This window comes from Echinops telfairi, unplaced genomic scaffold (genome assembly GCF_000313985.2).
Source record: "Echinops telfairi isolate 266 unplaced genomic scaffold, ASM31398v2 ScPeMD7_11;HRSCAF=52, whole genome shotgun sequence".
NCBI classification, from domain to species: domain Eukaryota; kingdom Metazoa; phylum Chordata; class Mammalia; order Afrosoricida; family Tenrecidae; genus Echinops; species Echinops telfairi.
In genome coordinates, this window is record NW_022103908.1 from 6,706,851 (window position 1) to 6,730,526 (window position 23,676).

General features: G+C 47.3%; 1 protein-coding gene across 14 annotated transcripts in view; it reads right to left on the reverse strand.

Moving 5' to 3' along the window:
• The window catches only part of LMO7 (LIM domain 7), a 60,692-nt gene that overhangs the window by 32,633 nt on the left and 4,383 nt on the right, over window positions 1–23,676 (reverse strand). For 6 of the 14 annotated variants that reach the window (XM_045287171.1, XM_045287168.1, XM_045287166.1 and 3 more), the window contains exons 2-10: window positions 22,745–22,997; window positions 21,506–21,781; window positions 21,026–21,166; window positions 19,162–19,881; window positions 17,839–17,868; window positions 10,517–10,634; window positions 8,234–8,376; window positions 6,394–6,844; window positions 3,623–3,910 (exon numbers count right to left, since the gene is read on the reverse strand). In XM_045287171.1, the coding sequence (XP_045143106.1) occupies window positions 3,623–3,910; window positions 6,394–6,844; window positions 8,234–8,376; window positions 10,517–10,634; window positions 17,839–17,868; window positions 19,162–19,881; window positions 21,026–21,166; window positions 21,506–21,781; window positions 22,745–22,959 (2,382 nt within the window). In that variant the 5' untranslated portion in view covers window positions 22,960–22,997. The remainder of the gene's footprint in view (window positions 1–3,622; window positions 3,911–6,393; window positions 6,845–8,233; window positions 8,377–10,516; window positions 10,635–17,838; window positions 17,869–19,161; window positions 19,882–21,025; window positions 21,167–21,505; window positions 21,782–22,744; window positions 22,998–23,676) is intronic. The other 8 variants (XM_045287175.1, XM_045287174.1, XM_045287173.1 and 5 more) reach the window with 5 other exon arrangements.

Here is a 23,676-nt window from a genome sequence, read left to right on the forward strand (position 1 = left end):
GGAAGGGAAGGGGACAATACCGCAAGCAAGCTCGGCATGAGGTTCAAGATGGAAAGAAAATCCCTATGAACGGAAGTGGAAGGACTTTAGGTAAGGCCACATTATAGTACCGGCTGCCTTATGGCATCAACCACCTCCTTACTCTGCTCCACTGCTGCAAGAGGCTCCTAACCAGTCTGTGTCTCCAGACTACGCCTACTGAAAATTCACCCTCCGCAACACCACTCAGTGCTAGCATTCCTAAAGCGTCCCTTACTCAGGACACCCAACACCAAAGACCCTCTCTAGAGGACGCTAAGTGCCCTTGATGGCTCAAGTTCGTGCGCTCAGTCTCATGGTCTAGACTTCGGTTGTAATTCAAGTCAGCGAAAACTCCGCCTGCTAGGTGTGCGTCTGCAGAGGGCGCAAAGAATACTGGTAATGAGAAAGCCCTTGAACAAGCTGGAACAAGGAAGAATCCAGTGCAAGAGACTTCAAAGGAAAAAAATTTAAATTCCAGCCGGGTGGGGTGTGGTGGTGTTGATTCATGAAGAACGTGATCCCTCCTGTGTTTTGAAGGAATGGTAGGATGTCAAAAAGAAGGGGCCGGTGAGATGGCTGTTTCCAAATGGGGCAGCAATAAGAACAGAGGTAGAGACATGCTGTGTTTAAGGGAAGGCAAGTAATCTCATGGGAACGCATGCCTCCCTTCCTCTTTTCCCAAATGGCTCCCCTGGTGGTTACGTAAGCAACCTTGAGTCAGACTGCCTGGGTTCGAGTCCTGGATCCACCATTAAGTAGCCTTTAGCACTTTGGACAAGTAGCGTAACAACATAACTGCTCCATGCCTCGATTTTCACAACTATAAGACTGGGCTCATCACGCTATGCTGATTTCACCAAGCAGCTGTGAGGATGGGTCGAGAGAATTCCACAGGCGAGGCTTCAGTAATACTACTACAGTGAGAATTTAGGGCCAGTCAGGAGGAACCTCAGTGAGTACTCTGAACTTAATTCACTCGACCTCCAGAGCGCCCCTGGGGGCGGTTTTTATGGAGGGAATTTTGCGAGTATGACCCTCGGATCAGGAGGCCTGGTGACAAAGTTGTGCTATAAGGCAGCTCTCACTACGATTCTGAACTAGTTCCATGCGCTTTGGCTTTTTTGTTTCGGCCTGGTGTGACACAGGTGAATTCGCAGCTGGTCTGGTGCAGAAGGCACAAATGTATACGATGAGTTATGGAACAAGAGCCCTGAGGGCACAGTGGCTCAGCACTTGGCTAGGGACCTAAAGGTTGGCGGTTTAAACCTCCCGAGGGAGAAAGATCTGGCAGTCTGGCTCCATAAAGATGCCAGTGGTACACACCCTAGAGGCCAGTCCCATAGTGACAGGTCACACTACGAGTGAGAATCCATTCAACAGCAATGGATATTTATAAAACTTGTCCATTGACGAGGGAAAGGGCCAGAATTGTAATTGAAAGGGATAAACCTAAGGGAAGTGCTGGCAGTAGGAAGGGAAGACTTTTTAACAGAAAACAAAACAAAACAACTTTTGACCAGTTAAGGAAGGAAGAGAGAGAGAGCCCTGAAGACAATCCACACATCTGGATGCTTCACCAAGGGTTAACTTCAAAGTCAGCATTGACAATTGAACTAGAAGGATGACATTTGAACAGGAGCTTGAGAGAACACTGCACAGAACCCTTGACATACTGCTCTTTGGCTGTTCTATGAAAGTGCATCTCGAGTTCCTCCTCAGGCAGGAGTGGGGTGGAAGGGATGCTACACAAGGCTACTTGCCTGGCAGCACAGAAATGGACACACAGAGCATCTCCAAGATAGGCTGTTCCCACGGCACAGGAAAACCCAGCTACATCTGGCTCCAGTGGTTACATAAGCCTAGTGCTGCTGGGCAGAATGCATTTCAAGTTTGGTGAGAGAGGAGCCCAAATATATGAATGGTGACACCTGGACCCATGCCATGTGAATTGAGGACTAATGGCCAGGAGAACTCTCCCCCACCCTCGGCCTTAATCCACGGTGCAATTAGAGTGCTGCTAGCCTGAGGGAGGTCCTCTCACCTAGCAAAGGGCACAGTCGTGAAGCTGCTCTGCTGAATCTGCTCCTCAAAACCACGAAGCCCAATACTCATGTCCATACAACGAGAGACACGCTGCTCCCACTGGTAGGACCTCTCTGCTAGGATTTCGGGTTTCCTACCTATAAAGTAGGCTACCATAGTTCGTGGCCGTTGAAATGCCTGATGCTAATTTTACAATTTCAGGCTTTAAAAATGAATACAATAAATTGTGCACCTAATGATTTTAGTAAGCTGGAGAAACTGTCCTCAGATAAAAGTTTGTAAGCATGCATAGGAACAGCGAAGAAACATGCCTATCTATGAGCCACGATCATTCCCAAACAATGGGCTGACTCATAATTTTCATTCTGTTCTTCTAGTCTCCGAATCGAGACTGCAAACACCCACAATCATTCTTCACTTGGCTATCGCATTTTTACGCAAATAACGCATACCCACTATTTGTGTTAGCCAACTACTCCGTCCCCATGGAAGGTATTTCTGTAAAAATGGTGTACTAAACAAATGTACAAATGTGCTTGACACAATGGATGGACATATGGATTGTGATAAGAGTTGTACGAACCCCCAATAAAATAACTTTTAAGAAAAACACCTATAAAAATGCTATACTAATATTTTTTAATACCAACATATTAACAAAGTGGGGGTGGGGCATGGAAGCACTTCCAAAAATATTTGCAGGAAGCAGTTGGCAAGCAAACAGACAATGTGTGTTTTTGGGGTGAAAACAGTGCGTATTTTGTTTGGACTCCAAATGTAAAGGAACACAATTGTCAAATTGTAACTAAACTTCAATGTTCCCGCTAAGGAACAAGCAGTGGTCTAGAATCCCAGGCATTCTAAAGTGTGCATGAGTATTTCAAGTCCACAGAAATGGCATCAGGAGTCCTGATGGTGGCGTGGCTTACACGTTAGTCGGCTAACCATGAAGGTCAGTAGTTTGAAACTACTAGCCACTCCTTGGGAGAAAGATGAGGCTTTCTACTCCCATAAGCAGCGAAAAGAGAAAGGTCACCGATGAAACGGATGGGCACAGTGGCTGCAACAATGGGCCCAGGCACAGGAACAATCGTAGGGAGGACACAGCGCCAGGCAGTGTTTCCTTCTGTTGTGTACAGCGTGGTTATGGGCCAGACAGGCCCATAGCAACAACTCCTATCAAGGGTTCCAGGCTCGGAGACCCACAAGGGCAGTTCTACCCTGTCTTTTAGGGTCACTCTGCGTTGGAATTGACTTGATTGCAGTGAGGGGTTTTTTTGTGTTTATTTTGTTTTGTTTTTGTTTGTTTTGAGATGCTTAGTGTCTATTCGTACATTCCACAAGTGTTATTTAGACCCATAAACTCAGAATGGGAAGGAACCTGCTTCCTGCAAGATCTATGAAAAATAAAATGCACTCTCATTTTCAGCATCATCAATCCAGACCCCCATGGTGGGGAGTTAAGAATGTGATTTGCAAAAAAAAAAAAAGAATGTGATTTGCAGAATTAAATGCTGATCTCTGAGCAGTCGTTGACAAAGAGCCTCCCCAAACTCACCTGTGACCTTGAGACCTCTACTTGTGAAGAGCTTCCGCTTTCTCCAGATTCCGACATTAAGTCGAGGCCAGAGGTTGAAGACAGCTGGCCTTTAGAAGTGGCTCTCTGGTCCTGGGAGAGCGAGGAGGTGGGGGAGGAGGGTGCAGGAGAGGGCACTCTCACCGCCGCCGCCTCTGTCTCACGGGGCACACCGACAGTCAGTTGGCTTGTATCCGGCTGTGGAGCAGAGGTATTCTCAGTTCTCTTCATGCTGCCTGCATTTCCATTGTACTTCCAAGAATCATCCATCTAGATAGGAAATAACATGTTCAATGTGATATTCTATTAGCTTCTTTTTCTACTTATAAACTATATCCGCTACATGAAATTTTTGGTCAAGTCATAAAAGTAGCATATACCTCCCACAGCAAAGTACAACAGCTCACAGCCTGGAAAGAATACATTCACAAAGCCAAAGCCATTGCTTGCCAGTGGATCCTGCTCTTAGGGACCATCCCGCTCTTAGGGACCCTGTCAAGCAGAGGAGACCTGCTCCCAAGACTTTCAGGAGCTACAAGTCTTTATAGGAACGGAAAGTCTCATCTCTCTCTCTCAGAATGGCTAGTGGGTTCACTGACCTGTGGTTAGGAGTCATATGCTAATTGATTTTACAAAACTGTTACTGATTTTACAAAAGAGATATTATATACAGATGTCTGGAACTTGCTTTGTGTGTTTTAATTTAAAATGGATCTAAATATGACTACGTACTCCGGGTGAGTAGCTAGAACTCTTGACTACCCTTTTTAATGATCGGATATTCCATTCATTCATTTGATGGGCATTCAATGCTGTTTAAGCTTCTCTGTGACTTCCAAATCTATAGCAACAATTTCTCATATAGTTTTATGATTCAAACTCTGTTTTATAGTACAGATTCCCCAAAGGGGAGGGGTGTGTGTCAAAGGTCATATATATCCATCCTCCAAAAATAAACACAATTTTCACGGGCAAAGCAATGTACAAAAGTTGCCTGTTTCTCTGCATTCTTGTATTTTATACTCTCAGCCATTTAAATTTCCTCTCCTGGGAAATGGCTACCATCGTCATCTATCTTTCTAGTGTTTATATTTTCTTCAGAGTTATGAGTATATTAACCCTCGAGCTATATCAATACATTGTGCTAATGTTTTTCTGAGTCTGTAATACTGTTTTATTTATGTGAATGATGCCTGTTTACTTCTTAAATTAATCATTTTATTGGGAGGCTCTTATAAATCTTCTAAAAGTCCATCATTCAATAGTATTAAGCACATTTGCACATTATGTTGCCATCATCATTTCCAAAACAATTATTTTCCATTTGAGCCCTTGGTATCAGCTCCTCTTTTGGCCCCTTCTCTTCCCCACCCTGTGAATCCCTGATCAATTATATATTATTATTGTTACTTCCTATCTTACACTGTCCGTTGTCTCCCTTCACCCACCTTTCTGTTATTTGCTGCCCCCCTGGGGGTTGGACTATAACATCATGTGACTTTTATGTTGTCCAATATGTATTTTCTGTTTTTCCTCACGGTCAAGGTTTCCTGGTTAGTTCAGGCAGGCCTCCCTGCCTGATAATCAGTTTTTCATGACAGCATTTCTCTTTTAGATTCTGAGTCTACAGGGAATGTGGTCACAGACTTTTTTTAAGACTATGTTGTTCTCTTACTCACACAACCAATGAACAGCTCCCTTGTTAGGTGGTGCCACTTCACTCTCCAGGCAAACACTTCCATATACTCACCCACGCACTCGCTCACTGCCAGCAAGTCAATTCAGACTCACAGCAACCCTCGAGATGCGTAGCACTGCCCCTAGGCATTTCTGAGACTGCAACTCTTGATGGGAGTAGAAAGCCTCATCTTTTTCCCATGGGGTGGCTGGTAGCTTTGAACTGCTGAACTCACTGTTAGCTGACCAGCATGTCACCCGCTCTGCCCCCAAAGCTCCTGGCCCTCTCAAAATTTCCAACTGTCACAGAAACACATGAAACTCCAAAATCAAACTCACTGCCGCCCAGCTGGTTCCAGCTCGTGGCCACCTTCCCTGTGGGTGTCCGAGACTGTCCATCTTTACTGGAGAAGAAAGCCTCCTCGTTCGCCCGAGACTGTCCATCTTTACTGGAGCAGAAAGCCTCCTCGTTCGCCCATGGAGCAGTTCGTGGTCTCAAACTGCTAACTTGTGGTTAGCAAACCAATGCATAACCCACTATGCCAGGGCTTGGCTTCAAAAAGCATGTGGGGGGAAATTCCATGATCTTTTCATTCCATTTCCCACAAGCTTCTTGAAGCCCCTCATCTACATGTTTGAACACTGTCAAAATTATATTCACACATAGCAAGTTTTAAGAAATTTGGAAAAATATAATGTCTCACCTCAGCACATGAAAATACTTAGACTCAGCTTTATGAAATTGCTCCCCTTTTTAGGTCAAAAAGGAGTGACTACTGGAACTTCCTCACCCTCACAATTTACAAAAGCTCTCAGTTGAGAAAATACGGCAGCTAAGAGAATACATGAGTTGCCTCTGAAGGCACCGCGTTCTGAAAACAACAGCAAACAATCATGGAATTCCACGTCTATTAGATCCTACATCGTTCTAATTTAAGCATGAAATGTCCACTGGCTTTCAAGAGATGTCAATGCAATTGTCTCTGTGAGTGATGTCTAATACAGGGAGTGGCGCTAAACCAAGCCTCTCTGTACAGGTGAAGCCCCACCACATGACAACCTGGGGACACTTTTACCGTGTAGGATCTGGGGAGTGATGAGATTCCTCTGGAGTGGACGCCAAAAGGTCTCGGCGTGACCACAGACGTTAGTCTAGCGGTATCGGCTTTCTGGGAACTTCTGGGGAAAGAAGCTGAAACCCGAGGTGACTCCATTTGTATACTCAGTGGCTGCTGGGAAGACAGAGCATCTGGGCGTTGTTCTTCCGCAGGACTTTTGGAAGGAAGCGGAATTTCAGCCATCAGAGGGGCCTCTCGTTTTGCCAAGGTTGTAGAACCTTCTTTGGACATTTCTGTAGGGTAAGTTGCCCCCTTCTCTTCCACTCTCTCACTCTGGGCACTTGCTTCTGACACAGTCAATGGAGCGGGCAGATTTTCTTCATTCAGAACATCATCCAATGAATACATCCTCCTTCTGGGTGCAGCTGTTCTCTGCTGGTCACTGGGCGACGTTTGACTCCGGTATTCCCTTCAGAAAACGAAACACCCCACAGAGTGTTAGGCATTTGGGCACCAGAGGGGGAGAGAGGGAGGTCATTTGGGTAATGAGTGCATAGACCAGACTAGTCATGAAAAGCCGATCAGCGGCTAACCCCCCAGAAGCATCAATACGAACCACATGAGGGCACCTGTCTATGTACTTGTCTCTTCACGCCACAACGGAGGAGGATGGGAAGGACTGGTCTGTGGTTAACAGAAGCTCAGAAGTCATTCACAGGAGTATCCTTTTGATCTTGATGAAGATTATGGTACTAAGAAACAATCCCCAAAATAGGATCCACGAGCATAAGACTCTTACAGAACGAGAACACCATAAATATAACACATTTTCCGACAGCCAGCATGACCTCTGAAGTCACGCATTCCCTCACAATCCAGTGGCTTTCCCATCCTCTCTGTGCCCTTCCCGGCACCCTCCCCAACACACACCCCCTGTAGACGAGTTTGCTTTTGGTGGAATAAAATAAATGTACCAAAAATTCAGGCTTCTGTTAAACTCAGGTTAGTGAACTGCTCTGTAAACCTTCAATCAATTCACAATAACAAGTTTAAAGGGGAAAAAAACTTAATACAGTAAAGAATTTACATCGAAAATGATGACTGATGAAAAGTGATCCTTCGCATTTATGGAGAAGGTTCTGGAGCAGTCTGATCTCCAACATTTAGTGTGGTCTGTTTCCTCACAGGCTAGCTGATGCATTGACACGGATAAGCCTGTGTTTACCATTGGCTTTTGAGGTACAAAGAGGTTCTGTTTAATTTTGCCTGACAGCCCATTTCCTGTTGGGAATGATGCTTCAGGCTTCTATTTGCCTTCTCGTTGGTCTGGTGAATATCCTAGGACTTCCTATAGTAACTGCTTTATAGGGAAAGCTTGAATTACATTTTTCTCCTGTGATTTGCAATACCAAAAAAAGCACTGCAGACATTACGTGTATATAGACTTCCTTTAAAATGTCATTTGAATCACCCCAATAAAGCATCAAAGAGGATTATGCTAGATTTTTATACAATTGAGTTAAAATTGGGAGCTGCTTCCATATGACGATTCTGCTCCTACATTCACTTTCACGAGGGAAACTGTGGTTTATCTTCAGCACCAAATACAGCTAAGACCCTCCATCCGACTCCTGATGTGAATGATAGGCACACTCATTTCTGGCCAATCCAAGCCACTATTACAAGCATCATTTTGGCTCCCTCGCTGCCAGGCAGTGGGATGGGGAGCGTTTCCTGGTCTATTTGGTGAAGGTTAAATGATCAGGGAACAGAAAGCCCCCTCCACCGACACAAACAGCAGCGTCTAACGCCGTGGAAACTGCTCCTCCACCTGTGAGCTGGGACCCAGTGTCCTTACCTGTCCTGCAGCATTTCCTTGAAGGTCTTGGAGCTTCGCTCCGACTTCTCAAGCGCCTGCTTTTCAATTTCTTCCCTCTCCTCTTTTTTCTTCTGCAGATCTGAAGTGTAGCTTTTTCGACGGTCTTTCCATTTCGCAAGGTCCTGTTAGGAAAAAGGAATCACATCAGCACAGGCATGCCTGCATTTCTATAATCCCTCTCTAGTAGCAAGAGAGGGACGGGTGTCCCATTACATCGCTGAAAGTATTTGCTTCAGCTTGATGTCAAGGTGCCCCAATTTTGCTTTTTATAGCCTGTGTTTCTGTACTAAGCCTTTATCTCATGTGTCTGTCTGGAAAACCTGACCTAGTAAGATAGACTCCATTTATGTTTTCCCAGAAAGCATTTGCCTGGGTGCCCATTTCACGAAGAATGTTAAACACTTGTAATTAGGTGCCAGGTCAGCAAGAGCAGTCACCACTTCAGCTTCTTTTTCCTCTCACTCCCCAAATCTGGCTGGTACATTGAAAAGTCATGATTCACTAATAAAATCGACACAGAAATGCGACTGTCCGGGGACAACATAAGGGAAAGAGACGTTCCCTTTCGGAGCTCGGTCCCAACCGGGAGGCAAGACCCAAGGCTGGGCCTGGAGAGGAAAGTGAGACTTCCATTCAGGGAGCTCACGGGCTAGAAGGTAGAGTCTCACAAGGCACTAGAAGTTCGGCATACGTGTGCAAAGGTCAAGTCTACCTCCGGAAAGGGGAAGGCGGTGCCTGCAAAGGCTTCACTGCAGAGGCCCACCTCAAGTATGCAGTACAAAGAGGGCAAGCTCCACTAAAGGCAGGATAAAAAAGTAGTTCACACAGGAACAAGCTGATGCCTGCTTGCCAGACCTCCAGAACACTACTCCGGCTAAGCTGCGCAGAGAGAGAGGAGTTGATCAAACAAGTCCTGATTTTCAATGACATAGGATTCTATGTCCGTAGAAACACAGAAGTCTGACTGTTCCCATCTCCATGGAGGGAACTGCATACCAGGGTTGGGTAGTGGCGAGCATCCTAACTCAAAGAAAGGTGCATCCCAAGGCCTCAACCGGGCCCTCACCCGAAAGGCATGCACAATAAGGTTGTTAAATGTGCTTCAGATGCTGACAGGGCCAGTATGAACTACTTCCAGGCTGGCAGTATGCAACTGCTCCCCGAAAGGTGGGATTGGGGGCAGAATGCCTTTAGTCCCAAGGAGTCACTAGCCTGCATTTAACCTAATGGATAGCCTGCCAAGCCTTGCTAATTCCATATCCAAATACGCACCATGTTTTTTGGGCAAGTGACATTGAATCATGGATTTTTGACAATTAAATTGACTTCCCAATTAAAAGAAGCACTGGAATTCAGTAATGCAGCCAAGGCAGAGTTTCCAGTTCATTGGCCCAACCATCTTTCCCTTGGAAAGTCAGGACTTACCACCCTCAGCCCTTCTGCTCATGCTACCACTTCACTCCTTTCTCCACCAGGCTGTCCCTGAAGCATCTTCGGGCGAGATCTTGTTTAGCTCGGCTACTGTCTTTCTTTACAGTCCTTTGGTTTACCGAAACTGTCATTTTCAATTACATAGAGCTCCAAATTTTTTATGTGGTCAAAATTAAAGGTAATGTCTTTCTCCTCCATAGAGACATCTGGATAAATATTAGCGGTGCTAGGAGTACTTCCCATTTCGAGTCACACTGGATAATCACTTGTCAGCCTACCTAGTATGCAGGAATAGACTTCCTGTTCCCCTCAAATACCTCCCATTCACTCTTCGGAAACCTTTTCTTTTCTCCCTGATAATTCTGGACTCCTCGGCTCCTCTTCTGTACAAAACCTTGAACATTCTCTGTCTCTCTGTCTCTCTGTCTCTCTCTTTCCTTTCTCAAGCATAACAGACAGCCATGCCCCAATTCAACTACCACACTGATCTAAAGCATTCAGTCTATGGCCAAAAAACCTTTTCCTACCTTTCAGGGTTCACAGAAGATACCAGAGGGAAGTAGAAACCTACTACTATCACATGTGAACCATGGGCTTTGAAAATGTGACAAGGAGCAAGCTCAGAAAGTTTAAAAGTCCAGTCCAATGAAGTTGGTCGCATTAGTCTACCAGGATGCTAACAGGACGCTCGGACGTCATTAACCGCAGCAGTAGCAACAATCACCAGTCAACTCTCGAGTACAATGGTTTCCTTTTTAAAGAAGCAGTGAGAAGCCCAATAATACACTCCCCTCCCACCCGGCCTTGACACTCAAGCTAAGGGATACTTACATCCTGCCATTTCTGGTCCTGCTCCTTTAATTGTGATCGTATTTTCTGCATCTCCTCGTAGTGCACCTGACGCAGGTTCTGAACATCCTCGGTGCTCACATCACTCATGGATTTACTCCTACGAGACAAATACTGGAGGTGAGCGGGGTTCACATGACCACACTGAGGGCTAAGCCTGGAAGGCTGGACTTCTATTTGGAAACTCCATCTACGTTTCTGCTGCACTGCCTGGCCACTGTGGTGATGGTATCGCAGAAATAGCACTTCAGAGATACATGGTGGTTTGTTTTTTTCCAAACGCAGAAATTAGAGCCCAGCACTGCACCCAACTGTGACTTCTTGCGCAAAATGACTAAAAGATGCCTGCACCCCTCGGTGCAAGCAATCCCCTATTCGTGACGTGGAGGTGGTCAATGCGTAAAGGATTACTTTAGAGAAAAAAAATACTAGTCACTAGAATCACCTGTCTATTTTTCTATCTTCTCCCCAAGATCACCTTTTAACGTTTGGCTGCCTTTTCTGGGCACTTATTAAATAATTTAATGATTACCTGATAGTTCTCCTCAAGTTTACTACCATGAATAAATGTGCTGCTTCTCCTCAAAGACGGTGAAAGGGCTGCCCCACGGCTGCCCGGAATTGTTCTCCAAGCAACGGAACTCTTATTGCTAATAGCGCCCAACACACACACACACACACACACACACACCCTTTTTACAGACGCAACTTGCATGGTTTCACATGTAACGTCTCTCAGTGCTCACGAGCTCCATCTAAAGTTGTTGTTTGTTGTTGTTTAGGGAGGAGTCTTCTAAGGGGGCACAACTATGGTGATACACAGGGTTTTCACAGTCTTCCTTTCTGTCTGTCTTAGTCTGGAAGCCCAGTAGAAACCTGTTCAGCATCCTAGCAACACCGGTGACAGGCAAATATAACCACGTCTCCTGCATAAGAGTCGAGGGTTTTACCAGCGACCCCAATTTAAAGCAAACACTGACACATAGAACACGGTGTAGATGACCAAGAAGCATGCGTGCGTGGTCACACGCACTCAGAAAGGGAGAGAAAACTGCACTGGCAGGGGAGGGCGGGAGGAAGGAAGTCCTTCTTCTTGGGTAAACTTTGCCTTCTCCGATCTGTTGGCCATCTTATTGTTCTACTTTTACTACACACTTGCCCATATTAGCTAGCACAGGAACTTAATTATCATCCTGTGCAAATATTCCCAGGTCAAGATCAGCCCTTGATGTTTCACTCATTTCCAACGGCTAGTGGAGAACTGACCACGTAGGATTGTCCAAGGCTATAGATCTTCACAGAAAGAGACTCCTAATTTTTCTCACTGGGGGCAGCCTGGATTCAAAATGCTCGCTGCCGTCAGCAAACCAACACTTATCCCACCGAGCCACTAGGGCTCCGACCATTAGAACAGAACCCATTGAACTCCTGTTTAGAAAGGATTTTGAAAACTGACATTCTCTGCACACATGGTCATTGCCTCATGCAGCCAACATCCACCTTGTCTCCTCACCTGCTGTTTCTCGGGTATCAGCGGGTGGGGCCACCTGCCCTTCCAATCATCCACCTTGGAAACTGAAGACCTATTTTTTCACCCTACTTTCTGCCTTCCCCCCAAACCCCCCCCCCTTCAATTAGTGATCAAGCCCTCTTATTCAGTGTCCTTTTCTTTCCATTTCAACTGCCAGCACCCTAGATCAGAGCACAGTCCATTCAACCTGGCTGTTCACAATCACTTCTTAAATGATCGCCAGGCCAGCCTCTGAAGGCAGGGACCAGCCTTCTTCAAATGGTCCCTCTGACTCAAAAGCCCTTCACCATCTCCTCCTTCAGGATCTCCGCTAACTCCACACAAGTCAATGTGACTTCCCAAACACGGTCCACGTGGATGGCTAACAGGTGTTTCCAAGTCCATTCATGTCGGACCCGTGAGCATGACCGCTCCCCCCTCACCAACTCCTGATCACTGTCTTCCTCATCTCAGTAAAAGCTTACTCCACTCTCCCAGACTTTGGGTTAAAAACCTTGTCATCACCTCAGACCCTCTTCTCATAACACTGCAACCGAGTCTACCCAGTCAACCCTGTCCCTGGACCCCTGGCTCTGCCTACGATGCAGCCACTTCTCCGCACCTCCACAATGACTTCCACCCAAGCCATCGCTGTTTCCCACCTGGATGACTGCAGGAATTGGCCTCCCTGCTTCCAAAATTTCTTCCCAACATTCTATTCTCTCAAAGAGCCTTGAAAACCCTTCCCTTTTCCTCAGGACCTACCAATTACTTCCCATCTCATGCTGGTTAAAGACACGTTCCCTCGAGATCTTGCAGTCCTGGGTTACCAGTTTCCTGCCAACTTCTGTGAGCTCCTTTGCCATCAAATCCCTCTCCTCCCCCTTTCCTCACAGCTCCAGCCACTGGACTCTGGGCTGGCATTCAACCCTCTGATTTCTCCCCTTGCTCTCCAATCTGCCTGGAAGGCTCTCCATGCCAATGTCCAGGCGCATGGCTTGTCTCACTTCTACCGCACCGCTCAGATGGGAACTCCGTGTTTCCATCCCTGACGATCCAATACAAAACAGCAAGTGACTCTTCCCCGTAGCTCACCCTTCCCCAACCCTGTCTTCCCATTGGAACAAAGTATGTATTTATTGGGAATAAATCAAATATATTTTTAAAACTGGAATGTATAGTTGCTTATTACCTGCCCTGTAACAAAAACCACAAGGCAAGACTTCTGTCTGGCTTGTTCATGGCTAAGTACCACCTGGGCCTCCAAGAGTTCCCACCCCGTGGCCGGCACGCAACGTGTGACTTATCCAGATAACATCCTATCACCTGGATAAAGTCTTTCGAAATTTGCCCTGACAAGTGGCCTTCCCTTCTCTCAGCCTCTCAGTGCTTCAACCAGAGCTTTCTCAGAGTGTGCGGACATTGGTATGCATCGCACACCAATGCCATACACCTACACAGAACGACTGGGTGGGATTCTCCCAAGAGCTAACTCCCAGACCACACAGATAAAATCGAGAACATTCTAAGTGCAGGGAGCCTCTCAGCCGGGTCACGCAGAAGCCTTACCTTATCAGAGTAAGCAGCACAGTGTTAAACTTTGTGAGGGCTTACTGGATGCTGATAACACTGCCAGGCAGTCTGCGTGGATTATGTCATGGGGGTGAGGCCCCCAGGCGGGTTCCGCCACTCTCCTCCAGTTGTTTGTCTCTGCCCCTGAAATACAGATACCGCCTCCCACAACGGCGATAGCATCAAAGATGGAGCCAGGAAAATTGTTGGGGAGCATGATGGGGCCCTAGCATGTTTTGAGGGCTGAGTTACCATGCTCTGGCAAATTACATCATGATTTTCGCCTCACGCGTGAGAAAGACAGTGCTTTCTACTCCCATAAACAATCAGGTCTCAGAACCCCACAGGGGGTCACTCTGGGTCAGCACCGATGCCAGGGCAGTGAGTGTGGTTTGGGTTCATTTACCACTGACATGTGTACATGTTCTTATTTGGAGCGGCTCCAAGTGAGAACTGCATTTGGAGTTTGTCCACAATTACAGGCCTAACACCCTGCAATTTCAGTTGGATTTTTTTCTCGTAATAGCACTGTGAGTGTAAAGGCAGAGGGGGTAAAAGATGAAGCGAGAAGGTGTGGACCATGAACCAAGGTCACTGTAATTCTCTCACTCTCCTCCCCCCTCAGTGCGTCACCTGCTACTCTCCTGAGAGTTTCGGGCTAGCGTGAGAGCGCATATCATTTTAGAATCGAATGGTTAGATAACTAGGGTCTACCGCAGGGGTCGGCACACTTCTGACACTGAAGAGACAATCCTGTCCCTCCAACAATTTAAAAATGATTCGCAAATCATAAATATGTATTTTACAAATAAATGAAATCACCATTCTCTGAAGAATAGGCTTAAATTTTTTTTTCTTCCGACTTACTTCAGAGCTACCTGTATGTACCCAGAGAGCCACACTTGGCTCTCGAGCCGGTTTGCTGACTACTGGTCTACGGGATCCCGAAAGCCAACATGTAACAAAGCTCCCTAAACATAAAAGCACGGTTAGCCTTGACACAGCAAATGGAAATCCCATAATACTAAGTTCTGGTCCCCACCTTTCAGAGACAGAGGCATCTTTGTGTATGTGCTTGTTGCCTCATTTACTTTGGCCGTGTTATCAGGAGGGACTGGCCCCCGGGCAAGGACAGCGTCTGGGTCAACAGAGGGCCAGTGCAAGGGAGGAAGGCATCTGGAGACGGGCTGGCATAGCAGTTGCAGGCAGGGGCTCAAACTGAACTGTAACGATGGCGCAGGGCCAGGCAGGTGGACCCAGGTCACTATGAGTCGGAACCAAGCACAAACACCTTTGGTAAGGGTCATGGAAAGTCCCTAAAGAGGGATCAAGGCCAGACTGGAGGTAGAGGCTTTAGAATTAGCATAAAGTACAGAAAGATGACAAATATCATGAAGACTTTCCATTTTTAATGAAAAGCCGTGTGACTGATGAGGTACAAGCATTGTTGCTGAGGGCCACTGTCCTATATACTGTAGGATATTGAACACCCTCTACAAGAGAGATGGTTCACAGGTGCCCTCCTGGTGTAGTGGTTAAACATTGTGCTGCTAAGTACAGGGTCAGCAGTTTGAAACCACTAGCACCGCTCCATGGGAGGAAGACGGGGCTTTCTAGCCCTGTAAAGAGTCAGTCCCTGAAACTCACAGGGGCAGTTCTGTCCTGCCCCACCTGTTGGGGCTCTGTGAGTTAGATTGGCGTGATGGCAGTGAGCTGGGAGGTTTTTTTTGGATGAGATGGCAATAGCTCGCTCTCTTGCTCTCTCTCTCTCACACACACACACACACACACACACACACACACACACACACACACAAAAAACTTCTAACAAACAAATATGTCTCTGGACATTGCCACATGTCTCTAGGAAGGCAAAAAAAAAGTCCCCACTCTGAGACCCCACCCCGGGTTTAAAGACTTAGAATGGCAGAACCCTAAAGCTAGACTATACACTTACTTTTCTTGCTGATCTCATCAGACATAACTCAACCCCTCCCCACCCTTCTTTTTGCTTGTCTCATCTGTGTGTGTGATTCTAGAGAACCTCGTGGCCAACACAACAGGACTGACTGCAGAAGGTTTGGCTGTCTTTGGTTACAACTTCACCTGGGATCACCACTTCTTTCCTGCTGAACAGGCAGCAGACTCCATGGTTTCGTCTCACGACACAGGTGAACCACACGGGCAAAAATCCATGCAACACGTGAGCATGCACATGTGACATGCCTGCCACACACAAAGTGTTAGACTAAAGCAGGCAAACCCACACGTGTTATAAGAGCCAAATACAGAGCAAGCCAGAAATGAACCACCCCAGACTTCCTGCGACACTACACATTTCTCTTTCACATCATCTTTATCAAAAGACAAACACTCATGCTATCGGTAGTTATTTTCCAATGACAGAATGTTGGGTAATAAGGTTTTGTTTAGTTTTTTTTTCCAAGTAAGCATTCCAAGCTTGCTAACATACATCATCCCCAGAGAAGTATCAGCCAACATAAACAACAAACAAGACCTAGATTAAGAGCCTACACTAATTCCATTTGTATTTTGTTGCCACTGTAACAAAACCCGTTGAAGGAACACGAGTCACTGATAGGCTATGGGGCGGTTGGGCAGGCTGGGCCACTGTGACAGATGTTGATTTCAAGTGCTGCTAAAAACACACCTGAGTCATCTGAAGACAGTCTTGTTCCTTTCCATTATGATTCATCAGTCTCCATTTGCAATCTAGTTCATTTGCATCATCACTTGGACACCAAAGTGCAGGCGGAGTGAGTGGCCTTTACGAACAAACTCTACACGATTTCTACGCAGGAGTCTCATCTGGCCTCCAGAGGCACGTGCCCCTGCTAGCTGCAGGCCAGCACAAGGCTCAGCTCGTTCAGGAGCAGCATCTGGGTGTTCTTTTCTGTCACTAGGGGTACATGCCCAGTCCCTGCAACCTTTGTACGTGTTTCTACTTCCAGCAGGTACTGGTCCTCAGAGAAGGATCATCAGAGTCACATCTCAGTTACCAATAAAAATTATTTCAACGTTACCGTTCAAAACACTGACGCGGGCTTTGCACTCAAGTTGAAGCCGCTGTCCCACGATGGCTAGAGACGAGCACTCATCTCGCATCGCACTGTCTCCATCCTCACGGACAACGATACTTTACCCATGAGGAGAGAAATACGGACTGTGTGCCTATACATGGAGCATGTAACGTAAGAGGCCCTTGCATCTGCCCGTGGCCCAAACCTTTGGCATCTTGAATGCTTATTATTCTTAATAATATCCAAAAGTTACACAACTGACCCTTAGTGACTCAAGGGTTAAGATGCCTGGCTGCTGACCCAACGGCCAGGAGAGCTCAAACCTCCTAGGTTTTCCACAGGAGAAACCTGTGACCAACCGCCTCCTTCCATGAAAACAGCAGCCTCAGACACCCAATGGGACAGCTCGACTCCATCCTATGGGACGGCTGTAAATTGGAATCAACCCAACTGCATTGCATTTTCTTTTTCTTTTTAAGATTTGTACACTGTATCAAAGCCAGCGAATCTTGGTACTATCAATATAGCACATGTAACAAAAGTACCGGAAGCAATAGGGATAATTATATCACGGATATAAAGCAATAGGGATAATAATGCTCCACATCATGTTATAGCTTATACCCTAATCAGGACTCTGGAAAACCGTTTCAGTACCATCAGAGGAAGGTCAATGCTAATCCCAATCCCCATTAGAAAAGAAATCTGAGTTACAAGTACGAGGACCATGCTAGCCACATGGTCTATCAACCTCTAAGTAAATGCAAGCATTCTTTTTCCATCATGTATTTACGCTACTCAGAAGAGTTTTAAACCGCTCAGCAACCCAAGTAGCCAAATAAGTATACTGAACTTCAGGCCAGTGTTTTTGGCATCTTTCATCAACTGCTTCATAAATCATAATTATATACAAACAATAACCATGGAACTAGATTTCAAATTTCTAATAAAACATAAAACGATTACTCCATGCACCGGACATGACACTACTCAAGAACACGAAAATATTACAATGGGGGTTGCCAAGTCAAAAGCGTTGCCCAGGTTTTGAAATCTCATGCACAGCACGCAGCACCAGTTAGTGGCATGTCAGAAACAGGAGCGGCACAGCACACGACACAAAGGACGGACAGGCGGCACAGCTTGGTCTCGCTTCTTTGACTGTGCACCATGAAACTTACCCATTGTCACCATAAATCTTTTGAAAGAGTCTGGGAAACCAGAAAGCCAAAAATTACAAAGTCATTTTTTTTTTTTCAGTTACAGTAGTTTCTAAACGTTCAAGGTCTTTGAACGAGAGATGGACAAATCTCAAAAGGTTGTTTCTCGTGCTTCACGATTGATCATGTGCCAGGGGCTCACAAAGATTCTATCTTGAGAAATTCGGACTTCCCCTCGGGGCCAATCATGAGAGCAGTGGTACCAGGAGGGTAGAGGGAAGGTAGGGGGGAGGAAGGGGGGACCAATCACAATGATCGACATACAATCCCCTTCCCAGGGGGACGGACAACGGAAAAGTGGGTGAAGGGAGACAGTGGTCAGTGTAAGACATGACAAAAAAAAGATAATTTATAAATGTTCAAGGGTTCATGAGGGAGGGGAGTGGGGAATGAGCTGATAGCAAGGGCTCAAGTAGAAAGAAATGTTTTGAAAATAATGATGGCAACATGTACAAAAGGTGCTTGACACAATGGATGTGATAAGAGCTGTAAGAGCCCCCAATAAAATGATTTTTAAAAAAGAAATTCAGACTTCAGAAAGACGAGGGGTTTCTTAATTTACTGTGAGCCAACAGAACCCTCAGGAAGGGTTCTCCGTTTTCAGGAAGTCAGAATAAATTCGTTCTGGGTCTCTTCCTTTTGTCCAACCTAATCACATTGGTCCACCTCCACATCCCAACAAGCCGCATCCATCCGAAAAGGCGAGTTGTTTAACTGACAAATGCTGACTCAGCTACTATTAGAATGACCACCACTACATACACAGGAGACTCATGCATTGTCACACTGATATCTCGGACTTTCAAAAGAAAAGCACCTCAAAAGGTGATGGTCAAAAAGCAGGGATCAGATTAAACGAAATTTACAATGTCATATTTTACGAGAAACACATCAAACCAGACTGCAGCCGGGCTCTTTCAGAAACGCCTAGACATGGGAATAAGAGTCAACGCCATTGGACACATGCTTATGAAACCTCCTGTTGGCAGAAGAGTACCAGTCTTGCTCGGGACCAAAGGTGAAATTTGTACACACACCTTCTTAACGGGGCCCTAAAACAAGTGACCACAAAGGTGTGCCAAAAATGGAATTGCACTTTCTCCATGAAATGATTGGCTGGAGGTTTCACAACGTGGTGGGGGATGGGGGACATGTCTACAAGACACTTCAACACGGCATGGGGCATGCAGGGTCAAGCAACACGATGCTGCCTTCGCGCGCGCACGCGCGCGCACACACGAGACATTACACAGGACCAGACCCCTTGCAGAAACACACGCTGACCTCTCCACCATCAGCCGTTTCTTGTGCCTAACTCTGCTGGCTTCCCGGATGGCCTCCCACTTCTGCAGGTCCGTCTCACTGCAGGGGCCAGGCATGAAGCTGACAGGGGGCAGCGCAGTGCCCAGCTTCCAGGACTGGATCTTACGGGTCAACATGTCGTCCTTCTTTTGCCGATAGGCAGAAACTAGCACCCGACAGCCAGCACTTTTCTCTTTGGGTGGGCACGTCCTTTCAAGCACGCAGAGAAATTTTGCCTGAATTTCCGGAGGGAGGGTCCAGGGCTCGGGGAAAGGGACTGGCTGGTATCTGTCTGGGCCTCCGGACAGAGGCACCTCTTTCTTCTGTGTTGGGATTCGGCGGACGATCATGTCATCTCTCTCTAAATCTGGAAGTACAGGTTCACCTTCTCTGCATTGCAAAATGATATCTCGCTCGACAGGCTCGTCCTGCTCAGAGAACCTCCTGAAATCGTCAAAGGCCTGGAGCACACAGGGGTTTGCGTGGAAAGCCCCCGTCCTCCTAACAAAGAAATCGTCGTTCTCCAAGTCAGGATCCAGGGTCGACAGGCTGAGGTTCTCTCTTCCAAACCCTGGGGCATAAGAGAGATTCCTCCTGCGTGTTATGAGCCTGGGGCCAGACGTAGGATCAATTTTGACATTTGTTTCAGAAGACAGGATGTCATCAGAGTATGTCTGAAGGGCCTGAAGTAATAAAAACTGACTGAAGCACAGAAGAAGGAAAGAAAAAAAAGGGAAAGGAGAGTCTTATTAAATGTGGGGGCACACACAATCAGGTACAAGAAAAGCCAGCTAGTCACCTGGGGTGAATCGTTTTAGGGAGTCCTGGGAGGGAGGGACTGGCTTTAAAATAAAGATTAGTGTCTAATGCGATCCCTGCTCATTTTTCTCAGAACCAAAAGAAGTATTTTGAAATCAAACCCACTGCCACTGAGTCGATTCTGACTCATAGGGACCTCCAGGGACCAGGAAAAACAGCTCTGTGAGTTTCTGATAGCGTCAACCTTCACGAGCGTAGAAAGCCTCATCGTTTCCCCCAGAGACTGGTGGGTTCGAACTGCTGATCTTGTGGTGAGCAGCCCAAACCTAACAAGCCACGATGTCACCAGGGCTCGACTTTTCTAAAGAGTATTTAAAAGAGGAGGAGTAGGGGGTACTTCTCCGGAAAGGGGAGCAGTGGAAACTCGAGGGAAGGGACTGGAACATGGATCGACCACACCACCTTTGGAGCTACACCTGTCCACCCCCTCCTCAGTCTGTGAGCACAAAGACCTAGTACCCCGCCCCTATGACACAGCAGCCAGGATCCTGACATTTTTCAAGAGTCGGGCAGCATGCACGCTATGCAATAGGCATACGGGTCAATGTAATGTGTGTGTATGGGGCCGGGGGAGGTGTTGGAGGGGAGGGAGGAACAAACGCTCTAGTGCGTTTGGGGGTTTTTTTGCATTGCTTCTCATTCATTAACTTGTCCTTCCCAGTCTCTGTCTAAAAGTTATTTCCTTTCTCCACATCCATGCCCGCAGCACAACTGTAACACGCGGTGAGTGAGTGTCTTAGTTTCCCAGAGAACTGACAACGACAGAGTCGTATACATGACTGGGTCAAGCTACAGAGCCGTATACATTGACTGTGCTCACTAAGAGGGCGGGGGCCCGCCACCTTCTCAGTTTGCGTGCTCACACAGAAAGCATTATTTTCTAGCGTGTGCCATCAGTCCATCGTGCCTGAGTGAGATTTCAGGGCTGGGCGCAGGCACGCTGCAGGAAGGTGGGTTAAGGCGGCAGCAGATGCGGGCCGATGTCTGAGGCCAGGCTCCAAGCAGGCGGCTCATGCAGACAGTCCACCTGGGCTCCTCCGAGGCACCCCCGCGGCTGCTGGCTGCATGTGCGTCCCACGCTCCTAGCGCCCGTTTGGTAGCTAGTGCCAACGCCAGCGAACGTCTCTGATGGTTGTCGTCTGGCCTGAGCTCTGCTCTGTGTATTGCACTAAAAATGGCAGAGCTCCGGTTAGAACGCCCGTCCTCATCCTCAGCATCTGAGTTGCTTCTATGCTGGAGTGATACGGAGAAAGGAAAGGAGAAGAGAGGAGAGGGCACAGGAGGGGAGGACAAAGAATGAGGGACAACGAAACACCCACAATCATGCCATGTCTAGAAGAGGCTGTTTTGAGATCCAGAGCCTACAGTTTAAAGGTAAATGGCAGTTCTTCTCAGTTACAGAGGCTCCAGGGAGCGCTGACGAACTTTTTCCTTGTGGTCTTAAGAGATGCACCCAGTTCAGGCGTGAACAGACACCAGCACAACAGACACATGCATGGAGACGAACCTGAATCCCTGAAATTCCTTATACCATGGCTTATAAGTCTCCCTCTTTATTCGCTTCCGGCTCACATCTTCTGGGGCTGAGTATTTGGGAAGAAACTGATCAGATGCATTCCCTGTGTTTGGCATGATCGGGCTGAGCTTGCGCACATAAAGATCGTCCTTGACAACACTGGGCATGCCTGCTGCCTTCTCTTCAACCTCCACACAACCAGAGGAGCTTGACGTTGCCTGTCCTGTTGACCAGTTCTCCACGTTGGTGCCCCAACTCCTCTGATGACTGTTCAAAACATCCAACCGGTTAAGACACAGTAGGAGCAGCTTTGCCACAGAGAACACACAAAGGCATGCTGTCCGGATCACACGCACACCACTGCGTCCCCCTCCTCGCCACCCCAGCCCCTACAACGAGGCAAAAGCCCCGTCCCGGCAACTTAACGTGAGAACCACCATCAGGGCCACAGAGACTCAGTTAGAAGCTGTGTTAAGAGAGACACAAATGGCAAACGATTTGAGGTGTTACTTTCCGCATCTAAAGTCAACGGCAGAGTAGGTATCCAGACCCAGGGTGGGTAATTCCTGACCTCATCGGTGCGGACAGTCCCGTGCTTAATGACGCCACAGCAGAAAAGACTTGGGAGCGAAACTCAGGAGAGGCGATGTTCGAGACGCTACTCCCGGGCTGCTTTTTCACCCGGAATCTACGGTTGGCCAAGTCATCCCGAATGATGTCGGGCCGCCTCCGCTCCTCATCAGAATCCAAATCGCTCTCAGAACCCCACACCGTCAGGGGAGAGGATGCTGGGTTTGAACACGCATCCTCTGTCCTGCTAGCTGGACAGGAAACTAAAGGAGTCTTTCTGCACCCACTGAGATTCGTCAAAGGGGGGGAGGGTGATAAATGGAAGAAATTAAAATAGAAGAGCTGGCAGTAAATATTCATATCACCCCATACTGTAGGCTGGAAATCTAAACGAAGAAGCTGAAAACAGGCATCTGAAATAAAAATGGATCCTGGCAAATCACACACTGGTGTTTTCAGATCAAAGAGGGGTCTGCACGATGGAGGTGACTTAAAAGATACAGGTAGGAGGAAGAGCAAGCGTCGTCACGCGTGTCGCGGAATATGTCATCTACGGAATGCATTTCTTAAAAAGTCATTTTCATCACAGTGAAGTGCCCCACCCACGTCGCCAGCCACGCTGAAAGCTTCAGACCTCCCCGTCAGATCACACCCCCTCACCTGGAAAACGTTCCATCTGCTTCCGTGTACACGGGGCTTGCCCAGCTCCTCCGGTTATCCTCCTGTTTATCCGGCCTTTTCTTCCTCAAGGGCGCCGGCACGTAGGAGACCGGTCTACTTTTGTTGGGCAAAAAACGATTGAACGGTAAAGCAGCCTTGGGTTCAATCGCCGAAGTCCTTCGATAGGACATATCATCTTTATTATAATCCTGCATCTTGAATGTAAATTCCGAATCTGTGTCACTCTCGCAACCTACCGAGAGAGAGAAAGGGGGAGGGGGAGGCACAAGAATTTGCTTTATTCGTCAGATTCTTCATCTCACTGGAACCCACACAGCCTGCCGGCTGGCTCCCTCTCTCCCGCAGAAACCGGTGCTACACTGCACACTGTGGGGCGTATTTTTAGAAACTTGTCATGAAGTTGTGATAAGACCCATGAGCAGGAATTTGCTGTGTCTACGAGAGGAGCACAGGGGCCATTCTGTGGATGTTAGACTTTCTAAGCAGAAAAACTCCCAATGTCCTTCCGAATCCCCATCTGCTCCATTCCTCTGGGCAGCCGTTCGGTAAGGTGCTGATGTAACACCATGACTGACGAAAAGCCAGCGACCCCATCACAGGCACTGAGAATGGGCTACAAAAGTCATCGCGGGAAACGCCTTGTTTAAAGTAAGTCCCCCCCTCCTCTCCTCCCCCAGGGTCTGAAATGTCCTCGAGGAGAGAGAGAGGGAGAGGGAGAGGGAAAGAGAGAGAGAGAGAGAACACATAAAAAAAATGCATCAGGTCACAGAGGGATCTTTGTGACACCCTTTGAAACAAGCCGCACCCATCAGATGTGGGGTTGGGCTGAAAGACTTCAAAAATCCCCAAAGAATCTCAAGTCTTCTGCCTGCGTGAGGGCACAGGGCTTACAACGTCACCAGAGTCCTCGG